General features: G+C 39.6%; 1 protein-coding gene across 1 annotated transcript in view; it reads left to right on the top strand.

Annotated features, from left to right (window-relative positions):
- The window catches only part of JAKMIP2 (janus kinase and microtubule interacting protein 2), a 162,184-nt gene that overhangs the window by 100,719 nt on the left and 37,912 nt on the right, over nucleotides 1-23,553 (top strand). Inside the window, exons 3-10 of the mRNA XM_035014411.1 lie at nucleotides 5,578-6,075; nucleotides 9,732-9,941; nucleotides 11,740-11,838; nucleotides 15,509-15,655; nucleotides 16,293-16,433; nucleotides 18,792-18,848; nucleotides 19,829-19,948; nucleotides 21,054-21,182. Coding sequence (XP_034870302.1) covers nucleotides 5,578-6,075; nucleotides 9,732-9,941; nucleotides 11,740-11,838; nucleotides 15,509-15,655; nucleotides 16,293-16,433; nucleotides 18,792-18,848; nucleotides 19,829-19,948; nucleotides 21,054-21,182 — 1,401 coding nt within the window. The remainder of the gene's footprint in view (nucleotides 1-5,577; nucleotides 6,076-9,731; nucleotides 9,942-11,739; nucleotides 11,839-15,508; nucleotides 15,656-16,292; nucleotides 16,434-18,791; nucleotides 18,849-19,828; nucleotides 19,949-21,053; nucleotides 21,183-23,553) is intronic.

Below are 23,553 nucleotides of genomic sequence, written 5' to 3'. Positions count from 1 at the left end.
TAGCTTGTCTTGTCTAAATAACCTCTCAACTTCCTCACCTTGGACAAGGCCATCCAATTTTTCATCTTAGATTTCTAAGGTCACATTAAAGCTCAAACATCACCATCTTTATCTTGGCAGAATTTACACTGGCTTTCAAAGGCCAGACTAGAAAGGAAAATATCACGTGAGGCCCTCATGGGGTAATAGTCATGAATGTTCCTCCTGACACAGTGTAAGCCCTCCCCAGTAGGATTAAATTTTCCTAGTGATTTTTTTCTTCTGTGAAACCTACAGGGGAGAAGGGATTTGGGATCTGTATCTTTCGAAGCCCTGTTTAGGGTTCATCCCCTTACCCTGTCCCTCCCCACTCCTGCACACACATAATCTGAGTTTCTTCCAAGTTAAGATTAGATGCCACCAATGCCAGGGAACTCAAGATATCCTCAGGAGACCCAATTTTACCTTTGTTTTCAAGGTTTCTGTTAGGAAAATAGTTATTATGGTCTTAATAATATAGTAATAGTCATGTTAGTCTTATCCAGATAATATGGGTTCTTGCACTTACGTCCTTGGCATTAATATAGCATTGCATGATATAAAAATATCAATATGTTGCCAATATTCATCAAAATTGATACTGTACTATTTAACCATGTATTAATAATTATTAATCTCCTAGGTGTTCCAGCCTTTCTGAAGGACTTTTGATACATTATCTAAGTCAGCCCTCACCATGACCATATGACAATGAGACCCCCAATCCCAGTTTACACATAAGAAAATGGAGGCTGGGGGACGTGAACAGCTTGCCAGAGGTTTCAGAATGAACAGGGAGGGGGCACCTGGGTGGCTCAGTTGGTTGAGCCCGACTCTTGGTTTTGGGTCAGGTCATGATCTCAGGGTGTGAGATCGAGCACCTCAAGAGCTCCGAGTCAGGCTCCGCACTCATCAGGGAGTCTGCTTCTCCCTTTCCCTCTGCCCCTCCCCCAGCTAGTGTGTGTGCTCGCGCGCTCTCTCTCCCCCCCAAAATAAATAAATTAATTAATTAATTAAAATAAAATAATTAACAAATTTTTTTAAAAAGTGCACAGGGAGGCCTGGGACCTGACCCAAACTCGGCTCCTGGCCCATGCTGGGCACTAAGCAGCCTTCTTCACGCTGTGCTTGGGCAGAGACTTGTCCTCACCTTTCTCATCTGAGATTCGGATGCACAGATACTACCTACATCACAGAGCTGCCAAGGGTAAATGCGCTGATGTTTGTGAAGCCATTAGGAAGCTGTGTAACTCACAGTAAGCCCTCAATAAACGCTATTATGTGATCCAGCAGAAATGTTTCAGAGAAACATTTCCACTTATCAAAATTGATTCTTTCTTCTACTAAGTATTTTTTTCCACTTCAGGTATTATCTTTATATTTTTCATTGTTAGTCAGGAGTAGTTCTTTCTATTTTTGTGTATGATTTACATTAAGATAGTAAATTCTATTTTCTTACTGGTATAATCTGAGCTGCAAATAATTTTCAGAAAACAGTTTTACTACAAAAATTTTAATTGGCTTTTTTCCTTCCCAAATGTCAGTCACATCCTTTGCGTCTCCTTCATAGTGAAACACTTCTCCCAAGCTTAAAAAAGAAGTCATACCTAGAAATCCTGCAAAAATGCCAGTTTCCATGGCAACCAAAAAAAGCAGACATGAAAAATGCCAAATGTAATCAATCAGTGCCTTTGAATTTTCTTTGGGTTCTGTGGATTCCTTTAAGTGATGGACAAGAAGGCCAGTGTTTGTATTTCTTTTTATCTTCATGCTGGGATATATTTTCCATACACCTGTATTTTCATTTTTTTTCTTTTTCATTCATCTCCAGTGTATATGCAAAAGATCAGTGCTTATAATTTGAGAGAAATGACAGGATCACAGAGTGAAACAGTCTAACGTGCCTGTCAAGAATTTGACATAAATAATTTCGGGTCATGAATATCTCCTCTTATATCCAGTAATAATATTACCTTGCATTTCATAGTACTTTACAGCTCAAGGTTCTCTTCCATGCATTAGCTAATTTAACCCTAAGAATAATCCCATTATGGGTAGTTTTTAAGTGTAATCAAAGAGCCTCAGAAGGATAAAGCAACTTTCTTAGATATAGCAGACTGTGAAATCAAAATGTAAACCCAGAATTCCTTATCTGTTGTCCATTTTTACCAGTTTTTTATCGTTCCCAGAAGAACTGATAAAATTTCCCTTAGTAATTTGCTACCTGACAGCCCTATAGTCATGATACTGTTGCAAATGCCTAATGTAAATACATGCTGCTGAAATTGATGATGGCTAATTTCCTATTACTTGAGTTAGAGTTAACTTTCCCAAGGTGTGGATGCAAAGTAAATTATCAGAGTTCCTAAATCAGTGAAAAATAAGGCCTCTTTTTTCACAAAAACTGTATTATTAGAAGAGAAATCAGCAAACTTTTTCTGTAGAGGGCAAAATAGTGCATATTTTTGACTTTGTGGGCCAGTCTCTCTGAGACTGCTTAACTCCATTGTTGCATAAAAGCAGCTGTAGGCAATATGTAAATGGAAGAGCATGGCTGTGTTCCAATAAAACTTTATTCACAAAAATGGAGGCGGGAAAGTATTTGTTCCATGGGTCATGGTTTGCCCACCCATGGTAGAAGATACTCACTAGAGTTTAATCTAGAAAAATGGGGAGTAAGATTTATATTGTCCTTACGGAAGCACTGAGAGAAATATCGAGTAGAGGACAGGCATTCTTACATGTGCATGGTGTACCCTGGGAAGGGATGGATCCTCTAGGAAAAGGGGTTGCTCTCGAAAACCCTACAGATCTGTGTTCTCTAAGCTATATGACAGGATATATTAGTCTTGCCTCTGGTTAGAGGGCTAGCTAGGGAAACATACTGGCATACCTTCTTTAATTGCACACACACTCTCGGGCTCCTTATCATGTGCTGTGCTGGCAACTACTGGGTAGACAAAGATGAACAAGGCTCATCGGCAGCTCTCTAGCAGTTTGCAGTGTGGAGTAGGAGCAGGAGAAGAGGTGATGAGGACAGACAAGCATACAAAAAACCATAAGCATGGCATAAAGAAAAATGTGGAAAGGAGCAGTAAGGAGGTTTTAGCAAAGTGCCCTGAAAAGACATAGGCAGGAGAAATGAGGTTTGTCCTCATTTGGTGGTCAGGGGTGGCATGAGTGGAGAGGGCGATATCTAGCTGGCCATGAGGGATGAGAGGATCCCAAAGGAAGCTGAGGGAAGGGCAGGTCAGGAAGAGGAAACCGTAGGCATACAGGTACAGAGATTCAGGGCGTGTGCAGGGAAAAGTATAAGCCAGGGAAAAGCATAAGCCCCGGGGCCTGCAGCGCGGGACAGGTGAGGAGAGGTACAGGGAGAAACAGAAATGGGAGCTGGGAGTCCAACCAAATCTTCTGAGAGCCGGAAAGGCAAAGCTGAGGTGTTGGGGTTTTACTCCACAACATAAAGGAGCCCTGGGTGATTTTTGAGCAAGTACATAAATTGGATCAGAACTGGGCTTTACTGGAGCACCTGGGTGGTACTGTTGGTTAAGCATCTGACTCTTGGTTTCAGCTCAGGTAGTGATCTCGGGATCAGTATAAAAATTATTGCTGAGGTTTTTACATTCTTTACCTTACACTAAGACCTCAAAATCTGGTGTGTATTTTCATTTAGAGCAAGTCTCAGTTCAGACTTGGGATATTCCAAATGCTCATTGTAGCAAGTGGCCACCGTATTGGACAGCACAGCTCTAGAGCATATGTAATAATAAGCATCCAGGAAGGGACCCTGGCCGAAGCTGGAGGCAAGATCAAAGACAGTCATTTAAGGATACCCATTTATTCTCCCAAGTCTCCTTGTGCCCTAAGTTCTTTTAGAATAACCAACGCGGTGGGCGCCTGGGTGCTCAGTTGGTTAAGCGACTGCCTTCGGCTCAGGTCATGATCCTGGAGTCCCGGGATCGAGTCCCGCATCGGGCTCCCTGCTCAGCGGGGGGTCTACTTCTCCCTCTGACCCTCTTCCCTCTTGTGCTGTCTTTCATTCTCTCTCTCAAATAAATAAATAAAATCTTAAAAAAAAAAAAAAAAGAATAACCAACGCGGTAATAATTGCTGTGCCTTTAAAATAAAATATTCATTAAATTGCCATGAGGACTTAGAAAATCCTGGTCTAGCCAAAGGTAGGTACTGTTAAGGTAAGTAGAATCTCACACACTTTACATGATAATTACAAGAGCCTCTTAACATTTTTCAGCCAGAGAGGCTCCTCACAATTATTTCATGAAGCTTTCCGATTTTACAAATGTCAGAGACCCAGTTTCACTGAACCGAATATTACTCCCGGGGTTGCCTAATTCCTCCCTTTTTCCAGGTGACTGTGTGTGTGTGTGTGAGAGAGAGAGAGAGTGAGTGTGTGATTCTACGGTACATGACAGAGGCAGAGAAACAAAGGCAGGCAGCTGAGACGAGGAGCGGGGAGGAGGACAGTAGTAAAGACCATTTGCTAAGAGGCTTCTCCAAGCTACACATGCCAGGGCCCCACCCTGATCTACTGAATCAGAGCCAGACTCACAACCAGATTAAGGTAGTGCCATGGCTAATCTCTAAGGAGACCCATATTATCATCAGAAATAAAGCAAAACACAGGAGATTTTGTTTAACCAAAATACCAGAAAGGTCTAAGGGTTAGAAGGAATACTTTATTAAACTGCTTGGAGGGTTAGTTGGTGGGGGTAGCGGGAGAGGTTGCTGAGTGGGGCAGGGAAGGACACAAAGGGACATCCGTGGAGCATGCAGAAGTAACAGCCACCAGACCCCTCGAACAGAGAGATGGCCCAGTGAACTGCAGTGTTTGGGGCTGGTGTGTGTGTGTCTGCATAATGTTTGGAGGTAGAACTAAGTTGCCATAGGAAAAACAGGTGAGGTTGAGGATATATATCAGCTGGCTTCATTTCCCCCATTACAGCAGCCAAAAAAGAAGGGGGAAGCAGGAGAAATATTTTATAATATCACTTTGGGCACCATTTTATTAGTCTGATCATAATATTCAACCCTGAACGGTCCTAAGACACCCACGTTTATCAGCTTGCACCTAGCCAGGGATATGTGGTCTAAAAAGCTCTGCAGGTGATCTGTTTTGGACTTCTCCCCACCAAGGTGAAAACCGTTATAGCACTATGTCCTAATTTTAATGTGCATACAATCACCTGGGGACTTGTTAAAATGCACGTCCTGATTATAAGTCTGGAAAGGAGCCCTGGATTCTGCATTTCTGACAAGCTTCTGGGCGATTCCTGTGTTGGTTGTCTGCAGACCACCAATGGAATAGTAAGGCCCCCAAACATCAGATTCTGTCTGCACCAAATAATACAAGCATCCCCAGGTATCTCCTCCTTTCCCACACTATATTCCCAGCTTTGGGGCCTGTGGTTCCGTCCCCTCAGAGCACAGAGAGGTGAGGAATTGGGGGAGCCCAGGGCTCTGAGCTACAGACCCTGCTTGGGAGCACCTTTCCTTTGAGGCTCACCTCGTTTCGTCCTTTCGCCTCTCTGCCTGTAGGTGTCTAAGCTTGAAAGAGAGAAGACTCAAGAAGCAAAGAGGATTCGTGAGCTGGAGCAGCGCAAGCACACGGTCCTGGTGACAGAACTCAAAGCCAAGCTCCATGAGGAGAAGATGAAGGAGCTGCAGGCCGTGAGGGAGAATCTCATCAAACAGCACGAGCAAGAAATGTCAAGGACGGTGAAGCTGCGGGATGGAGAGATCCAGAGGCTCAAGTCGGCTCTGTGTGCTCTCCGGGACGGCAGCAGTGACAAAGTAAGGACAGCGCTCACCATTGAGGCCCGGGAGGAGGCCCGGAAACTGTTTGATGCAGAGCGCCTTAAGCTCTTACAGGAAATTGCGGACCTGAAAACTGCCAAGAAGCAGGTGGACGAGGCTCTCAGCAATATGATCCAAGCGGATAAAATCAAGGCTGGGGACCTTAGGAGTGAGCATCAATCCCACCAGGAAGCCATCTCGAAGATCAAATGGGAGTCAGAACGGGATATTCGGAGGCTGGTTAGTAACCCAGGGCAGTACGTCGGTGTACAATCATTCTCTTTCCAGGTTTTAGAGCGCCATGGGTATGCTTCTACAGGTGTTTCTCATGAGTGGATTATAAACAGTGCTCACCTCCTGCCTAGCACTCTGTCCAAAATGCAAGATAGGTCCATAGGTAGGTAGGTAGATAAATAGATAGATACGCCCAAGCCAAAATTGGAATTGTAAAGTGTAGAAGATATTGGAATCACCTTTCTCATAAAAACTGGATTCTTCCAGCCTCACATATATGGAGAGTATCTATTCAATGACTCCTGTTTTCTTGAATGTCTATAAAAATATTCTAAATTATGAACTCTTCTAAAATCAACATGTTTTGTGGGCTTTCTATTTATAAAATGTCACTGGGTTTTTACAGGGATGGGGAAAGTTTCTCTGGCTTTCAAGGTATCTGAAATGGCAGCCACTGAGAGCATCCTGAATGATTCACCTGTCTTCTTTCCAGGAACTGTGTCTGAAAGCAAGGACTAGAGCTATAAGAACCCTAGTCATTTTTAAAATAGATCTTCTTTCTCAAAATAAACAAGGGCCATTCAAAACAGTGGCCATTATAATTTTTAAACTATTCCTAAGTAGTTTATTTGCTATTGTCAATTTCCAAGACTTACTTCAAGCAATAGGGTTGGATCTTTCTTTTTAATACGTATGACCAAAAACCACATTGATCTCTCACTATACCTAAAAACAAAACAAATATGATTATTGCATAAAAGCCATAATGTCCTAAGTTGACCACGTCTAATTATTTTAGGAGAAACATTTACATGCATCTATATTCAGAATGTTTAGCATTAGTTATATCTTAGTTCTGTCTTGTCAAATTACCCCTCACCTGTTAGAATGCACTTTATGCTTTTCTAACAATAATATTTTCTGGCCACCTGGCTGGCTCAGTCAGTGGAGCATGCGACTCTTGACTTCAGAGTTGTGAGTTCGAGCCCCATGCCGGGGGTAGAGAGTACTTAAAAATAAAATCCTTAAAAATAATAATAATATTTTCTTAGGAAAACTACACTTTCCTTTTGTGTCTGCCAATTCTAAGCAATTATTTTGTAAGAACTCCATTTATGTTCCTTGGACCATATCTCTAGGATTTCGATTTTAAGTAAAAGTGGTTACCATAGAACATTTTAAAAAACTAAATGTGTAATTTTCTTTGTACTGCAATACAGCGTGACTGTAAAATGTTGCCTTTGCCACACTTTCCAAATTCTTTGTCTGCAATTCATTCTGTTGCCCTGGTTGACAATAAAGACCAAACACAGTGCAGAAATATTGGTCTCTGCCCTGTCTTTGGTTTTTGAAAAGACAACAGCTGATGAAGAAAGAACCAGGACTATGAACTCTGGAGTCAGCAGGTGGGTAAATGAAAAGGATGTTGTACATCAAATATTTGTGTTTGTTGATGGTTTTCAATATAAAGTCTGCAAGTATATCCGCTTGTTGATCTGTAGTTTCTTTCTGTGAATTCCTTTTACCAGCATAATGATCAAGAAGACAATGCAGTCTTTCTTAGTAACAATGTAAAATCTAAGGTACCTCAAGAGTGGTTAAAAAACTGGATGCAAACAGAATAACATGAGAAGTTTTTCAGTAGTACAGATGCCCTTGTCTTCAGTTTTATCTTGTTCTGTCACTACCCCCACACCCAGCTCCATTTTTGGAACTGGAAGGGAGAGAAATGAGAGCCATTCTGTTTAGAAAATTTCTCCAGGGAATTCTGGTAGGCACCCCTTCCCATCTAAGAACTAGAACTTTGGAAGATTTTCAGTATTCTGAAGCCAGGGTCTATGCTTACAACCACTATGCAATAGAGACTCATCGACACTGATTACTGGATATTCTACAGAAAACTACCTTGGAAAGTGCTGGAAGTATAAGGATAATGTGGGGATCATTATTGCATAGCCTATTAAAATGGGCTCTGGAGTCAGAAGTCCTTGGTTATCATCTATAAAATGGTGATAACAGAACTTGTGTAGTAGGATTGTTATAAAAAGAGGTAAGATATGTAAAGCTCTGAAGATAGTGCCTTGCATGTAGTAAAAAATTAATAAATTTTAGTTATGATGATGGTGATGTTGAGAATGACTATATGGGCAGTAATGGAGTAATTTCCAGCAAGTTCATTTAGGTAGGGTACATCAGAACCAACTAGGAGCACAGAGGTGTGGAGCCACGGTAAACTGTAAATGACATCGGAGATGACAGGTCTAACAAATAAATATACTACCTAGTTAAGAATAACACTGGATTCAAATCTTCTAGAAGAAGGTAGAAACTAAAGACCATGCTTTCATTCCAGAATTAACAGGACAATGTTTGACTACTCACCAACTTATCAGATAATATCACAGGACCATGCAGAATTTAGCCCCATGGACTTCCAAAATTGATCTAAAATGTAATCCTGTGACTGGGAGGCATTGGCTCGCAGAAACTTAAATGTGGAAAAATGGGACCATGCATCACTTTTTGTTCCAAATATATACATAGGCAGATTTATATGAGGAACACAGCAAAGAATGATCTACACAAAGTGATTTGTTATAAATAAGGAGATATTTTTATAAAGAGAACAGTATAATATCATTTGTATTAAATGTCTCTATCCTATCTCCATTTTGAATATTCTTATGGAATATAATGAAATGAGAAGTAAGATTTTGCCTGATGGTTATGCTCTCTTCAGAAATTGTTTACAGGCATTAACTTCCCTAGCCCTCACCAGGAATGGCACAAATTTTTCAGTCCAATGAAACTCTTGATCAGTTGATATCAAATGCTTACGGCCTTTAGTTGACAAATAATTCTGCGACCCTGCTGAGACTTAATAGAAGTGAGTGCTGGGATCCATAAATATGTCCCACAGATATAGGAGGGGAAACAGTGGCTAATATTACCAGGTGTTTCCCATTCCTCTTCTTGTCCCGACCGTGGTTTTCTGACAGTAATGGTAAAATGGTTGCCTTATCTGTTTGCTCTGAAATGTGGAAAGGAATGGAAAGATCCACATAACGTGAACCATGCTCCAAACTCACACCTGAATTCACTCCACATTCGCCACCTGAATGCAAACATACTGGCCTTAGGAACTGACTAGGCTCCTGGAAAGTCCGCAGCTTCGTCAGCAAAAAATGACCAATTCATAGTGCCTCCTCCTAGTTAAAGTGAACTAAAGTCTCTTCCTCCAAACAGGAGGAAGATCAGAAATTGTCCTGGGAAACACTGTAATGGAATACTGAGTATCTGTCTTTATTAACACAAATGACCCATTTTATTTTATTATTTTTTTTTTTACCAATGACCCATTTTAAAGTTAACCTCTCTAAATCCAACCAACCTAGACTATTTTAAACAATATACTGAACTAAAGCATCTACCCAGGATATATCAGAGAGAAAAAGTTACTTTCCTTGATACCTAATTATCCAAGGATAGCCTTTCATTACACAGTGTTGCCTTGTCTTGTTCATAAATTCAGTATACCTGTCACAGTCATAATTTTTCCCCATAACAATCAGCGGAAAGAAGTTAAACTCCTACCATTGTAAAAATGCATTTTTTTTTTACAGCATTGTTAAATAAAATGTCCTGGGTGTCATTTAATTCAGATGGATGAGATTAAAGCCAAGGACAGGATCATCTTCTCCCTGGAAAAGGAACTGGAGACCCAAACTGGCTACGTCCAGAAACTGCAGCTGCAGAAAGAGGCGTTGGACGAACAGCTCTTTCTGGTCAAGGAGGCTGAGTGTAACATGAGCAGTCCGAAACGAGAGATTCCAGGAAGAGCGGGAGACGGCTCCGAGCACTGCGGCAGTCCTGTAAGTCTGTCCAAGCTGAAGCGAAGAACTCAGGAGTCATCTTTTATTTAGCTTCCAAGTTGTACTTTTCACTTAAGCTCTTTTCCTGTTTACTACAAAGAAATCAATTCTACCTCCTCCTATAAAACCAGCTAGTATCTTGGGAATAGGGTTTTCTAAACTCACAGGCACCAAAGTGGTCTGCCCTGCATTAGCAGATCACAAGAGAATTACAGGTCTTTTTAAATCTTGCATAGAATTTTTCTACCCACGCGATACCTATCCAAACTTTAGCCTATTATAAGAGTCATAAAGTAGATGAAACTACTTTGCCTCTTGCCAAGACTGGTAATTTTCCCTTGTGTGAACCGTTGGGTTGGAAATTGGCAAAGACGGTTGTCATCTAGAGGGGTCAAAATGTATGACTATATAAAAAACTGAACCGCTTAAATCATCATCTGAAAGTTTCTAGTCCGATCGAACTTGCTACTCATTACCCTGGATTTTCATCATTTTATAGGAGAAATTATTTTCAGAACTGCAGGCATAGAAATCAGCTTGTGTATCGTTGGCTTTCATAACTTAGCTGCTAAAAAGATGAAAATGTATTATTTAGGAACAGAGATAGGTTCCAAAGTAGTACTTAGAACCAAGTAATGAATAATTTATGAATTGGTATTCAGGATATATATATCCCAGTAGGTGGCGGAATCAGGATTTAGCAGATTTAAGTTTCAGTTCTGTCCCTGACACTTACCTGCAGTGCAGCAAAACTGTCAAGAGAATGGGCTCTAGGGTCAGACTCTTTAGTTCAAATTCTGGATCTGCCACTTACTGCATGACCTCAGGCAGATCATTTTCCTGCTCAGAGTTTCCTCATCTGTAAAAGAGAGGCAATAATGGGACTCCGTAAGGCTGGTCGGAGGTCTAGAAGAAATGGTCTGTAAAATGTTGAGCACAGTGTCCGGTTCATAATTAGCATTCAATAAATATTAATTATTGATCTATTGATAGTAGCCACAAGACCTTGAACGAGTTATGACCTTCCTGAATCTTCAGGAATAAATCCTCTAGAATTTTATGAATCTGGAGATAAAATGTGTGGGAAACTGCTTTGTCAACAGTGCAGCACTATCAAAAATGTAAGATGATAATGGAATTGCAAGTCTGTGATGGTCCTATGGACGCTAGAGCATGGAATTAATCCATGAGAGCCATGTGTAAAGTGATCCATGGCAATTATGACAGTGGGGAAGCCAGGAGCTCTGGGCAAAATGTACCAGCAAAGGCTATCTTATAATCTACTGCGTTTTATACGTGAAGGTAATGCACCAGCCTTCTCACATTGACCTTTTTCTCCAGGAGTATGCAGGAATTTTCAAAGCCCAGCCCTATCTTCTATTCTTTGGCTAAGTGTGATAGGACATCTGTCTTAGCTGTGGAAAGCAATGTGCAGCCATGACTTAAGAGACGCTCCTTGAACCTCATGTAATCACAACATGACCTTGGTCTCAGAACTCACAGATCTGATAGGCTCATCCAACCATCTACCACTCCCCCTGCCAGGAGTCAGGGCTCCAGAGGGTATCTGCCACATGGAATTCATTTGCAGTTTCAACTAGGCCTGGTCTTCAACCCAAGCAGTGAATATCAAGGGTTAGAAGAGGGTAAATATTTACTCTTCTCTGATTACAGAACATTTTACTCTCACCTCATAAGCCAGATGAAAGGAACCAAGCCTCTTACTTTTATGAGTAGAATTCCCAAACTTTGTGAAAAGTGTTCTTGAAGAAATACCCATTTTAATTTTCCTGCCTAGGATTTGAGAAGAAATCAGAAGAGAATAGCGGAATTGAATGCCACTATAAGAAAATTAGAAGACAGGAACACCCTGCTTGGAGATGAACGAAACGAACTGGTGAGTTCTGCCCAGAATTATTTATTTATCTGGTGATTTTGTTAAGCATTTTGTTTAAGAAAGTATATATATGATGTTGTAGAAGTATAACATAATAAAGACAAGTGCACAGATAATAAAGGTCCAGTTTAATAAATACGCCCAAAGTGATACAACCATATAGCCACCACCCAGATGAGTACCTGGAAGATTACCAGCACCTCCGAGCCTCCCTCTCTTGGGACCTCTGCCAATCACATCCTTCTAGAGTTAATCACTCTACTGAATTCTGTCACTGTAGATGTGTGTCACCATTTTTTAAATGGTGACACAGTTGTTTCCACAGTTGTTAGAACAATTGCATTCCCACCGCCAACATGGGAGACTTGCAGTTTCTCCACAGCTTTGCCAACATGCACAGATCGTTGATCATATTAGTCAGTATGGTGGGTGTGAGTGATATTCTGATTGTAGGATTTTGATTTTTACTTTCCTTGATAATGAGATTGAATGAATTTTCAAAAATCTTTTGGCCTTTTGGGTGTCCTTGTGGGATCTGACCTACAAAAGACATAGGTCTTTCGTAAAATTAAGAGTGACCATATTCTGGTTTGCTAGTTAGTCTAAGGCAAGGTTTCTCAACCCCAGCACTCTAGACATTTTGGGCTAGATACTTTTTGTCATGAGGAGATGTCCTGCATTGTAGAATGTTTAACAGCATCCCTGGCCTCTGCCCACTAGATGCTGGTAACATCCTCCCAGTTGTGACAATCAAAAACATCTCCAGATACTGCCAAAATTGTTTCATGTCTTCATTGAAGAGCATGAGACATAGGTCTTTTGTAAAATTTTCTTTTGTGCTGCCTTTATTTTCTTATCAATATTAGGAATTCTTTGCATCATTTTTGGATATTTGTATTTAAAATCTCCTGCTCTGGGGTCACCTGGGTGGCACAGTTGGTTAAGTGACCGACTCTTTGTCTCGGCTCAGGTCGTGATCTCAGGGTCATGAGATTGAGTCCTTTATCAGGCTCCATGCTCAGCATGGAGTCTGTCTGGGATTTTCTCTCTCCTTCTCCCTCTGCTCTTCCCCCATGCTTTTTCACACATGCTCTCTCTCAAATAAACAAATCTTAAAAAAAATCTTGCTCTGTGCCTTACATTTTACATTCTTCATGGTGGCTCTTGGTACAAAGAAGTTATTTTCAGCATTTTGTTTTTTTCCAAATATATACATTTTAGGTCATAAATATCTCTAAGCATGACTAGCTTCATCCCATACATTCTTTTATGTCATAATGTATTGCTATTTCAAAATCTTTTCTAATATATGATTTCTTCTTTGACCAATGGGTTACTTAGCACCATAAGGCTTAACTTCTAAACATTTGGGGATTTTTGAGTTATCTCTCTGCTATTGATTTCTACCTTAATTCCATTATAGTCAGAGAATATACTTCGTATTCTTTTTTTTTTTTTAAGTTGAAGTACAATTGACACACAGTGTTACATTAGTCAGGAATACTTTGTATCATTTCATTCTTTAAAATTTATTGAAATTTACTTTATGATGGTAGCATACTGTCAATTTTAGAAACATTCCATGTTCTCATAAAAAGAAGGTATGTTGTGCAGTCATTGCATGTGTTTTGAATCAAGTTCATTAATAGTTTTGTTTAAAATCTCCTGTATCTTTATACTGTTTTGTATAATCTCCCAACAGATTTGTCCATATCTATTCTTAGTTTTATCAAGTTTGCTTTATATATATTTGAAGTTATGTTACTAGGTACATATAAATTAAGATTTGTTAAATGTTTGCATCATGAATTTTTTTATCTTTAGTAATACTTCTTGATTTAAAGTCTTGGTCTGATGTTAGTTACACTATGTCAGATTTTTTCTTTTGGTGGTTTCATGAATATCTATGTTGACTTTCACACTTCCTTTATAATACTTAAGCTATATCTTTTAAAAGGAACAGTTTTTTTTTAGGTACTTTACATCTAAGGTTACTGATGTATGGTATGGTAGAATTACTGATATCTCCTTTTCCTTGTGTTTTTCTGCATCTTCCATAAGTAGCATCTACTAGGTAAATTTAACTGTTTAAAACCCTTGTCATTGACCTTCAGAAAAGAGACAAAGTTTAAAATAGTGAACCTAGTGGAATAACTTATTTGTCCTTGTATGTGCTTCATATTTAATATGATTTCTTCAGACACTGAAACTCAAATCTGAGGATTAAATGAGGTTATGAAAAATTTTGGCCTTTGATATAAAATGAGTTTTCAAATGGCAGTTAAGATACAGTTGGGGGGTACTGTTTTAGAATCCCACAAGCAGCTGTTTCAAATATTTATAGGTAGCTAAGTCTCCTACCCCAGCACTTCCTAAAGCGTTAGATTCTCAAAAATAGGAGTGAGTACTTTATCTTGTCAGATGGTTCTGATAGACTCCACCACTTTCCTTGCTTCAATACCCCTCCCCCAATACATATTCATTCAGAAACATTAGTATAAAGTCACTGAACTAAGCATGGGAACTTTAACATGGAAATCTGTTATGTTTAGAGGGACCATAAAATATGTCATCCAGATGGGAGTTTTGAGAGCAAAAGGGGGGATTATTAACAATTACCCCAAGATAGCATTCATAAAATTAGACCAGTGTTTCTCAGCTGGAAGCAATTTTGGCAGTGTCTGGAGATGTTTTTGATTGTCACAACTGGGAGGATGTTACCAGCATCTAGTGGGCAGAGGCCAGGGATGCTGTTAAACATTCTACATTACAGGACATCTCCTCATGACAAAAAGTATCTAGCCCAAAATGTCTAGAGTGCTGGGGTTGAGAAACCTTGCCTTAGACTAGCAAACCAGAATATGGTCACTCTTAATTATGGGCAGGTAAGAATATAATCATACTTTTCCTAAGCTCGGTGAGAATTAAATGTTCTTCAACACAAATATCAATAGAGTTTTGAGAGTATGTTTTTTTTCTCAATAACATTTTCTTAAAAATAAACATCCTTGGGGCACCTGGCTGGCTTAGTCAGAAGAGCATGAGACTCTTGATCTCAGGGTTGTGAGTTTGAGCCCCACATTGGGTGTAAAGATTACCAAAAAATAAATGTAAAAAAAATGAATAAATAAAAATAAACAGTCTTAGTGTGGTTTCAGGAATCTTAGCAACATCTCTTATGGAAGAACAGGCTTTGCCGATAATCAGGCTTGGGTTTGAGTCCTGGTTGCACTCCCTAGTGACTGGTGATTCATATGAGCTGCTTTATCTCTCTGAGCCAGTGAGGGGTCACTGCAGGCCCAGGGAGAGGTATGAGCAGCATGAGGTTGGGGCTCAGTGTAGCAGGGTACCCGGGCTGGCGGAAATCAAGGGGCAAGCAAGGCGTGCAATTGCTCTTGCTGAGCATTTCCAAAATCAGAACCTTGGCAGCACCTCCTTGAAGGTAATACTTGATACAGAGTTGTGAATACTATGATGATGGCAAACCGTTCGAGGAAACTGAAAACAAAGCAGTCGGGCTATTAAATGAAGGATGGACATGGTCAGTTCCGGGACACACAGTGAGGCCAACCAAGGCGGCCCCGGATGGGTTTCACCCCTGCCCATTCTCTCCCTCTGCTCCCACATCCACTCCAGCACAAGAGACAAATTGTAACTTCTGTCTTCCCAGTTAAAACGGGTGCGGGAAACTGAGAAACAATGTAAACCTCTTCTGGAAAGGAACAAGTGCCTCACCAAGAGGAACGATGAGCTGATGGTGTCTTTGCAGCGCATGGAAGAGAAGCTAAAAGCCGTTACCAAGGAAAATTCAGAAATGGTGTGTATCACAGACTCTGCAAAGCTGCAGCTTCCGTCCTTCCAACTCCACTAACCTGACTTACTACTCTTTCTCAGTTCATTTTTAAAATACAATGCTATTCATGAAAATTGGGGTTTTTTTCCCTGTGGAAGCAAGGAACCTTAAAGGAAGAAAGCAAGAGAAAATTGATGGCTCTGAATTTTAAGGGGTTTCTAAATTTGCAGAACGGTAGGACTGCTTCCAGGAATCTGCACACTTTCCAAAATCTCCCCAGTAGAGAAGCAAACTCAGTCACAGAAACTTCCTTCCAAGAATTTCACTAACATGCTCTTCATAGAACTGTACAATGGGTACCTCTTATCTTCTGAGACATTGCATAATAGTTGAGAAATAGATGCCACCACTTGTATTATGTATGGACAGTGATAAGCTCATGCACTCCTTAACAGACTTACAACACAGCTGTCAAGATCTTCAGACATCCCCAGTGATTTTGACTCGTAGAAGATAAAATAAACTCGAGGGTTTTGGTTGGTGCATCTATGAAGCTGAGCAATTTTCAAATTTAGTTGGAGCCTCATAAAGTTTCTGTGTGAACTGCTAAAGTTTAGGATTTTTAAAATCTCTACCTATACTTTCTTCTTTTCCAATCCAGAGAGAAAAAATAACATCCCATCCACCCTTAAAGAAATTAAAATCTCTGAATGACCTCGATCAAGCTAATGAAGAACAAGAGACAGAGTTTTTAAAACTTCAAGTCATTGAGCAGCAGAACATTATTGATGAGCTCACAAGGGTAGGTCTTGATCATTCTATAAACTCTAAGCTGTTCCCAAGGGCAAGTCACTGAGAAATCAACATGCACTGGAAGCACTTAATAATTTCAGATTAGGGGCGCCTGGGTGGCTCAGTTGGTTAAGCGACTGCCTTCGGCTCAGGTCATGGTCCCAGGGTCCTGGGATCGAGTCCCGCATCGGGCTCCCTGCTCGGCAGGGAGTCTGCTTCTCCCTCTCCCGCTCCTCCCTCTTGTGCTCTCTCTCTCTCTCTGACTCTCTCTCTCAAATAAATAAATAAAATCTTTAAAAAAATAATAATAATTTCAGATTAGCCCCAAAAGCCCGAGTTTATATATTCAATATATAAGTAAGTTGAAGAGACTCTATTCCAAAAATACTTCATATTATTAAACTGTTTTATACACTTTCAATTAGAATCCTCTTAACTAATTTGTTAACACAAATAGTGGCTGCAAAACACCCTAAAAGAACTTCCAAATGCATCATTATGTGGGTAGGTATATAGTCTGGGTGTACCTTATAATTGCCTTCCAGTATCAAGATGCTGAGGCTCAGAGATTAAATATTTGGCCAACAATAACAAGACCATATGCCTCTTATTTCCCAACATTTGATTCAGTATCTAGCACATAGTGCAGTTTAATAAATATTTGTTGAATGAACAGTGACATCGTAATTACATGACAGAGTGGAAATTTCAGTCCCGATCTTCTGACCATGACCTCAGTGCCTTAGAGCAGTTATTACTTCCATTTGCATCTGGTCAAGGCTTGTTTTACCAACAGCAGTGGCCTAAGACCTTCACATGCCTTTGGGTTTCCTCTTTGCCTCACTGTCTTTATTCCATGATTGTTATCTCTGGTTGCTCTCACTTGAGGAGCAAGCCAAGGGCTGGGGAGTTGAGGAACTAGCAATGGGAGGGGTGGGGGGGGTTAGGCAAGTGTCTCCAAGGAAGGGTGAGCAAGATGATTTAGTGCTATTGAGGGGAGAAAAGATGATAACGTCTGGTTATAACTATTTGTGGTTTATCCTTTTAAAATTGTCTACGTTGAGTATATGTTATAATGCATATACTGTATTAGGAGGGTAATCTAAGTATACATTTTCAAAGTTTCAGATATATTGAGGTTATATGATCAAAATATTTTTACAAGTTGAGAAATCCTAAAGGTTAACATCACTGGCATAAACCAGACAACGTATTAAACATGGCCTTCTGGTGCAGTGTGCCTCTTACTTCACATCCACAACCTTAATTACTAGTAAATCCCAGATTCACTCGGCCAAGACTTTTCTTGACTTTGAGTATCTGAACTTAAGATAAAAGTTTCTTATAAGAATTTGACATGTTGAGACATATCATCCAGACTTTCAGGGAAACTAAGTGCCACTTATTTAATCTACCTTTGAATTTGTACAGTAAATATGTGGAGTACTTAGTTAATGAACACCAAATTCCCAGGATATCTCCATCCACAAAAAAAAAGAATCAAGAAATTGATTCCCCTCCCCCCAAAAAAAGCCCAATAGATGATTCCAACCCAGTAGACACTCTGTTCCCATCTTCAGAGGCTGCAGGTGAGAACAAGGGTCTAAGAATAGTCAGAAGACAGCTTGCTATGACTTTCAAGTGATTAAATGAAAAGAATAAGGTTTATGCAAAGTCGTATTTTTTCAATACTTAAATATAAAGTAATTTTGGGTTTGAGAAAACTGAAAAATTGTGCTTTGGGAAAATATGAGTATTTTCAGAGCTACTTGATCTTCAAGTATAATAAAGGATTCTGATGAGGAAGACGGTGTACTTCCTGATTGGGAGGCTCTCAGATCCACATAGATTATCAGGAAAAGTTGTAGTGTATTTTTACTTTAAAAATATGTAATGGCACCTGGGTGGCTCAATTGGTTAAGCGTCCAACTCTTGGTTTCCACTCAGTTCATGATCTCAGCGTCATGAGATCAAGCCCCGCACACCCAGTGTGAAGTCTGTTTGAGAAAGTCCAACTCTTGGTTTCCGCTCAGTTCATGCTCTCAGCATCATGAGATCAAGCCCCGCACACCCAGTGTGAAGTCTGTTTGAGATTCATTCCACTCCGTCTTCCTCCCCTTCTGCTCCTCCCCCTGCTCATGCTCTCTCTCTCTTTCAAATAAATAAATAAAATCTTTAAAAAGATCTGTAAGTAGCAAACCTAAAAATTACCAAAATTACAAAACACAATCTTATTTTAAATAGAAATACGTAATGCCTCGGGTGAAAACCAACTCTGTCATTGAGAAAAAAAAAAAAACACAACACAAAACCTAGAGGAAAACATGTACCAACTCAACATCTGAAAAGTTCTTCGTCTGTTTTCCAGGACCGAGAAAAGCTCATCCGTAGGAGAAAACACAGAAGAAGTTCCAAGCCAATTAAGGTAACGGGAAAACTAGGTTATCAGGCTTTTGCCACAAACCCTGTGAGAGAAATGAGGCTGCCAAGGAATCTGCCTGCAAAGATGTGATAAATCAGATGTTCCTAAACTGCAGCAAACCATGGGCTTTATTTGCTAGAAGAAAATCTCTTCTCTTGGTAGTTCTTAGAAGTCCAAAAATGATTGCGTTATGGATTTTAACCTTTAAGGTTTGCTTTAATATGACTTTATCTGCGTGAATAGGCACTAGGTTTGGGGTGGAAAGCATTATCTGACAAGCTGGAGAGTCAAACTCTAAGAACATGCAAGAGATACACATGATTTAATGCCTTCCAGTGAATAATATTAGTGTCTCATACCCACCCTATAATTATTCGTGTATTTTTATTATTCTCCTGGACAGTATTATTGGTAGTAGTTTGATTTTATTATTCCATTATATACTTGGATACGATTACTGATAATGATTATTAATAATGGTACTCTCAGTCCACCCATATCAGTATAGCCTCTTATAATCCATGAAGTTTTGTTAATTTGTCTATTTGTTTGATTTTGTTTTTATCAAGTACATTATTTGATTTGGATATTGGATTGGAGGATAAGACTTACAATTTGATAATCCCAGATAGGTGCCTGGACTTTAAGTCTGTCTTGATTATATTTTAAATACTGGAAAGATAAGTCACATAAACTCGTCATGGTATATAAAATGTAATATATTAAGAGGCTCCAATGTTTCTATGAGGAGAGCCAAATGTTAGTGAATATTCCTCAACAACATCAGAAGTGAAACAAAGTGGGACGCACTTTTATTGGAATTATTGTGTTCATGCCCGAAGTTTTTATTTCCTCCAAGAAGCACTAAAGGACCCCTGTCTTCTGTGTCCATTTGCACATATGCCAGTTGATGGTACCTTGGTAATATGTTGACTTTCCCCACTCCTAGTTGTGTCAGTAAATATGTACTTTCCCACCCCTAGAGGCCTGTTTTGGACCCATTTATTGGCTATGATGAGGACTCCATGGATTCAGAGACATCATCCATGGCCTCATTTAGAACAGACCGAACACCAGCTACTCCTGATGATGACTTGGACGAAGTAAGCTTTTCCACTTCTCTAGTCTTTTGTGATACTGTCACCAAACTTTTGCTTTAAAGTGGAGAGAAAGCGTTGTACTTCTTACATCTTTTCTGAACTGCCCAAAATGATCACATAATAGTGATCCATTTTGACTTTGTTACCTCTTGGAAAATAGCTTCGCCGGTGTCATGTAACCCTTTTAACAACTTGTCTAAAATCCTGTTCTGTAACTTGAAGACTTTTTTCAAACTAAAAGTCACTCTCCCCAATTCTTCATCTAGGGAAGGTGGGAACCAAGAAACAAGCTTAGAAGAACAAGCTTCTAGATACAGTTGAGGACAGGGTTTAGCAAAGTGTGCTCTCTAGACTACCATTGTCAGAATCATCTAGGGGGGTTCAATCACAGTGAAAATTCCTGGACTCTACTACACAACTCCTGAGTCAGGATCCTGTGGGTAGAACCCCCAAATCTGCATTTTTCACAAAGCTCCCTGGTGATTATATCATGCTCTGAAGTTTGAGACCTAAAGCTGTAAAACTATATTTTTATAGTTTATCTCTGGAAGAAATTGTTGCATATGAATGTGTTGAAAAGAATTGAGAATAAAACTATCATTTCCTCCCATTTGAATCCAAAAGCTAGCTGTAAGTTCTCATCTGGACCCAAAATTGACTGTAATCTAAGCCAAAAGAGCAATCATCAGAAATGTATAAATAAGCAAATGCCTCTTATTAATAAACATTAAGTATTTCTGCAATGTCGATCTTGAAGTACTACAGTATTTGTGTCTATGTACATACTTTAAAATTAAGAATAAAATCACGGGGTGCCTGGGTGGCTCAGTTGGTTAAGTGTCTGCCTCTTGATTTCGGCTCAGGTCATGATCTCAGGGTCGTGAGATCAAGCCCCATCTCGGGCTCTGCAGTGCATGGAGCCTGCTTGGGATTCTCTCTCTCCCTCTCCCTCTACCCCTCTCCCCACAAAAAGAATAAAATCACTCCCAATCCAGTATCAAACATATATTTACTTCTCTTTATAAAGTGGACAAATGTTAGTATTTCACGTTGAACACAGGATCCGAACATAACCTAATTATTTTTTGGCCTTTTTTGTAACCTCAAGAGTTTAGCAGCTGAAGAATCTGAGCTACGATTTCGACAATTAACAAAAGAATATCAGGCCCTCCAAAGAGCATATGCCCTCCTGCAGGAGCAGACTGGAGGTATCATCGATGCTGAAAGGGAAGCCAAGGTCGGTACACGTCTGGGGAGAGTGCTCTGAATTGGCCTGCAGCAGTCACAACATAAAAGTACCATGGACATAAAAATATCAGTAGGATAGCTTCCCCTGTATCCTTCTCTCCACTGTGGCTTTTGAACTGTTTTATCTTTTATGTCAACAAACCTTGGATCTAGAGACATTAGAACCAACTTAGATCGATGCTTTTGTTCCTTTAAAGACAGTAGTTCTTATTCTGGCTATTTGAAAACTTTTATTTTTCAAAGCTAGACAATATTGAATCTTGATAATCCATTTTTTTTAGCTTCTTGCTTGGAAAAAATACTTTTGTGGTTAGCCACTTTCTTTTCTTAGTTAATAAGTGCACAACATTACATTGACAGCTTCCAAAGAATTTTCACTGACAATATCTCATTTAATTTTTATGACAGCACCCTAAGGCAGGTATTTTATAAAAGAGTTCAAGGCTCTGAGAGGTTAATTGAATTGCCCAAGATCACATAGCTAATTCATGGAAAACTTGGATTCCACCTAAAATCTTACTGGGTCACATGTTCTTTCCATTACATCACAATTGCCTGTCATAAGCTCATTAAAAAAAAAAAAAGCTACACACATACAATACTAATACTTAAAATTTAGTGAGTCCTTACTGTGTTGCAGACATCATTGTAAGCGCTTTACATACATCATCTCATGCAATCCTAAAACAACCCTATGAGTTAGATGCTATTCTTAGCTATGTCCTTTTTATAGGAGAGGAGATAATAGCTTTGTAGGAGTTAAATGTAGATTGGCTAGGTTGAAACCAGGATATACAGCTCAGTTAGATGAAAGCTAGGATATGAACCTAGTGTTTCTGAGTTCACAGTCCTAACCACCATACCATAACTGCTTCATAGATTTATAATTTACATGGGGCAAGAAGGAGTGTGCCCACCCAGTGATTTTATCCTACTTCCAGTTTAGAGGGTCTGTAGTATGCTGAACAGTGTTGTAAGAACTACTTTTAGTTGTTTAGTGGGACAGGATAGATATTATAGTTGTGTATTTTTAAATTGTAACATACATACATGCACATGTTTATACATAAATGAATAAACATTAAAAAAAAACCCACTGTGATTTGGAATAGATAGGCAGGCAGTCATTGGAAAGGGATGTATGTGTGTCCCTTCGTGTTTATGCCTTTAATACGTCATAGTTGTGGTTTTCATGATTAGCATGTACTAAGCATTCTCATGAAACATAGGATTGGTTAATTAAGATAATGGCATACATCTTGTTTTTTGAAGAGGTGATGATGTAGAAACCAGTTCTTTCTCTCATTTCACCCTCACCTCTAAATAAAGGTTTAGCGTTATCTCTAGCTATGAAAGTCAAAAAACCTTAACCATTCTCAGCAAAATAGTCTGAAACAAATCAAGATGTTAGAAAAAGGGCAATAGAGTAAATTGAGAGAAAGTAGCAATGCAAAAATAGGGGCGCCTGGGTGGTTCAGTTGGTTAAGCATCCAACTCTCATTTCGGCTCAGATCATGATCTCAGAGTCATGAGATCAAGCCCGGCATCGGGCTCTGCGCTCAGCACTGAGTCTGCTTGAGATTCTCTCTCTTCCTCTGCCCTCACCCACTCTCGCTTGCATGCTCACTATCTCTTTAATAAATAAGTAAAATATTTTAAAAAAAAAGAAATGCAAAAATAGATAATATAGATGAATGAGTATCATGAAAACAAAAGATGTAATCATTTTGATACAAGAAAAAAATAGATTGTACTCAATGCTCATTTAAAGTTAAAATAATTCTCAGTGAAATTAAGCTTGGGTTTTTTTTTTTAATCTAATAAAGGTAAATATAATCTTCAACAGTCCAAAGACATATTCTCCTCCCAATGAAGAATAAGAAAAGGAGGAGCACCTGGCTGGCTCAGTCAGAGCATGCAATTCTTGATCTCAGGGATGTGAGTTTGAGCCCCACGTTGGGTGTAGAGATTACTTTTAAAAAAGGAAGAACTGGGAGGGGGGGTGCCTGGGTGGCTCAGTCAGTTAAGCATCCAACTCTTTTTTTTTTTTTAATTTTATTCTTATGTTAATCCCCATACATTACATCATTAGTTTTAGATGAAGTGTTCCATGATTCATTGTTTGTGCACAACACCCAGTGCTCCATGCAGAATGTGCCCTCCTCAATACCCACCACCAGGCTAACCCATCCTCCCACCCCCCTCCCCTCTAGAACCCTCAGTTTGTTTTTCAGAGTCTATCGTCTCTCATGGTTCGTCTACCCCTCCGATTTCCCCTGCTTCATCCTTCCCCTCCCACTACCTTCTTCTTCTTTTTTTTTTTTTCTTAACATATATTGCATTATTTGTTTCAGAGGTAC

This window comes from Mirounga leonina, unplaced genomic scaffold (genome assembly GCF_011800145.1).
Source record: "Mirounga leonina isolate KUSES-001 unplaced genomic scaffold, KU_Mleo_1.0 Mir_168, whole genome shotgun sequence".
Taxonomy (NCBI): Eukaryota; Metazoa; Chordata; class Mammalia; order Carnivora; family Phocidae; genus Mirounga; species Mirounga leonina.
The sequence above is the reverse complement of the archived record's forward strand: the minus strand, read 5'-3'. Positions and strand labels throughout refer to the sequence as shown.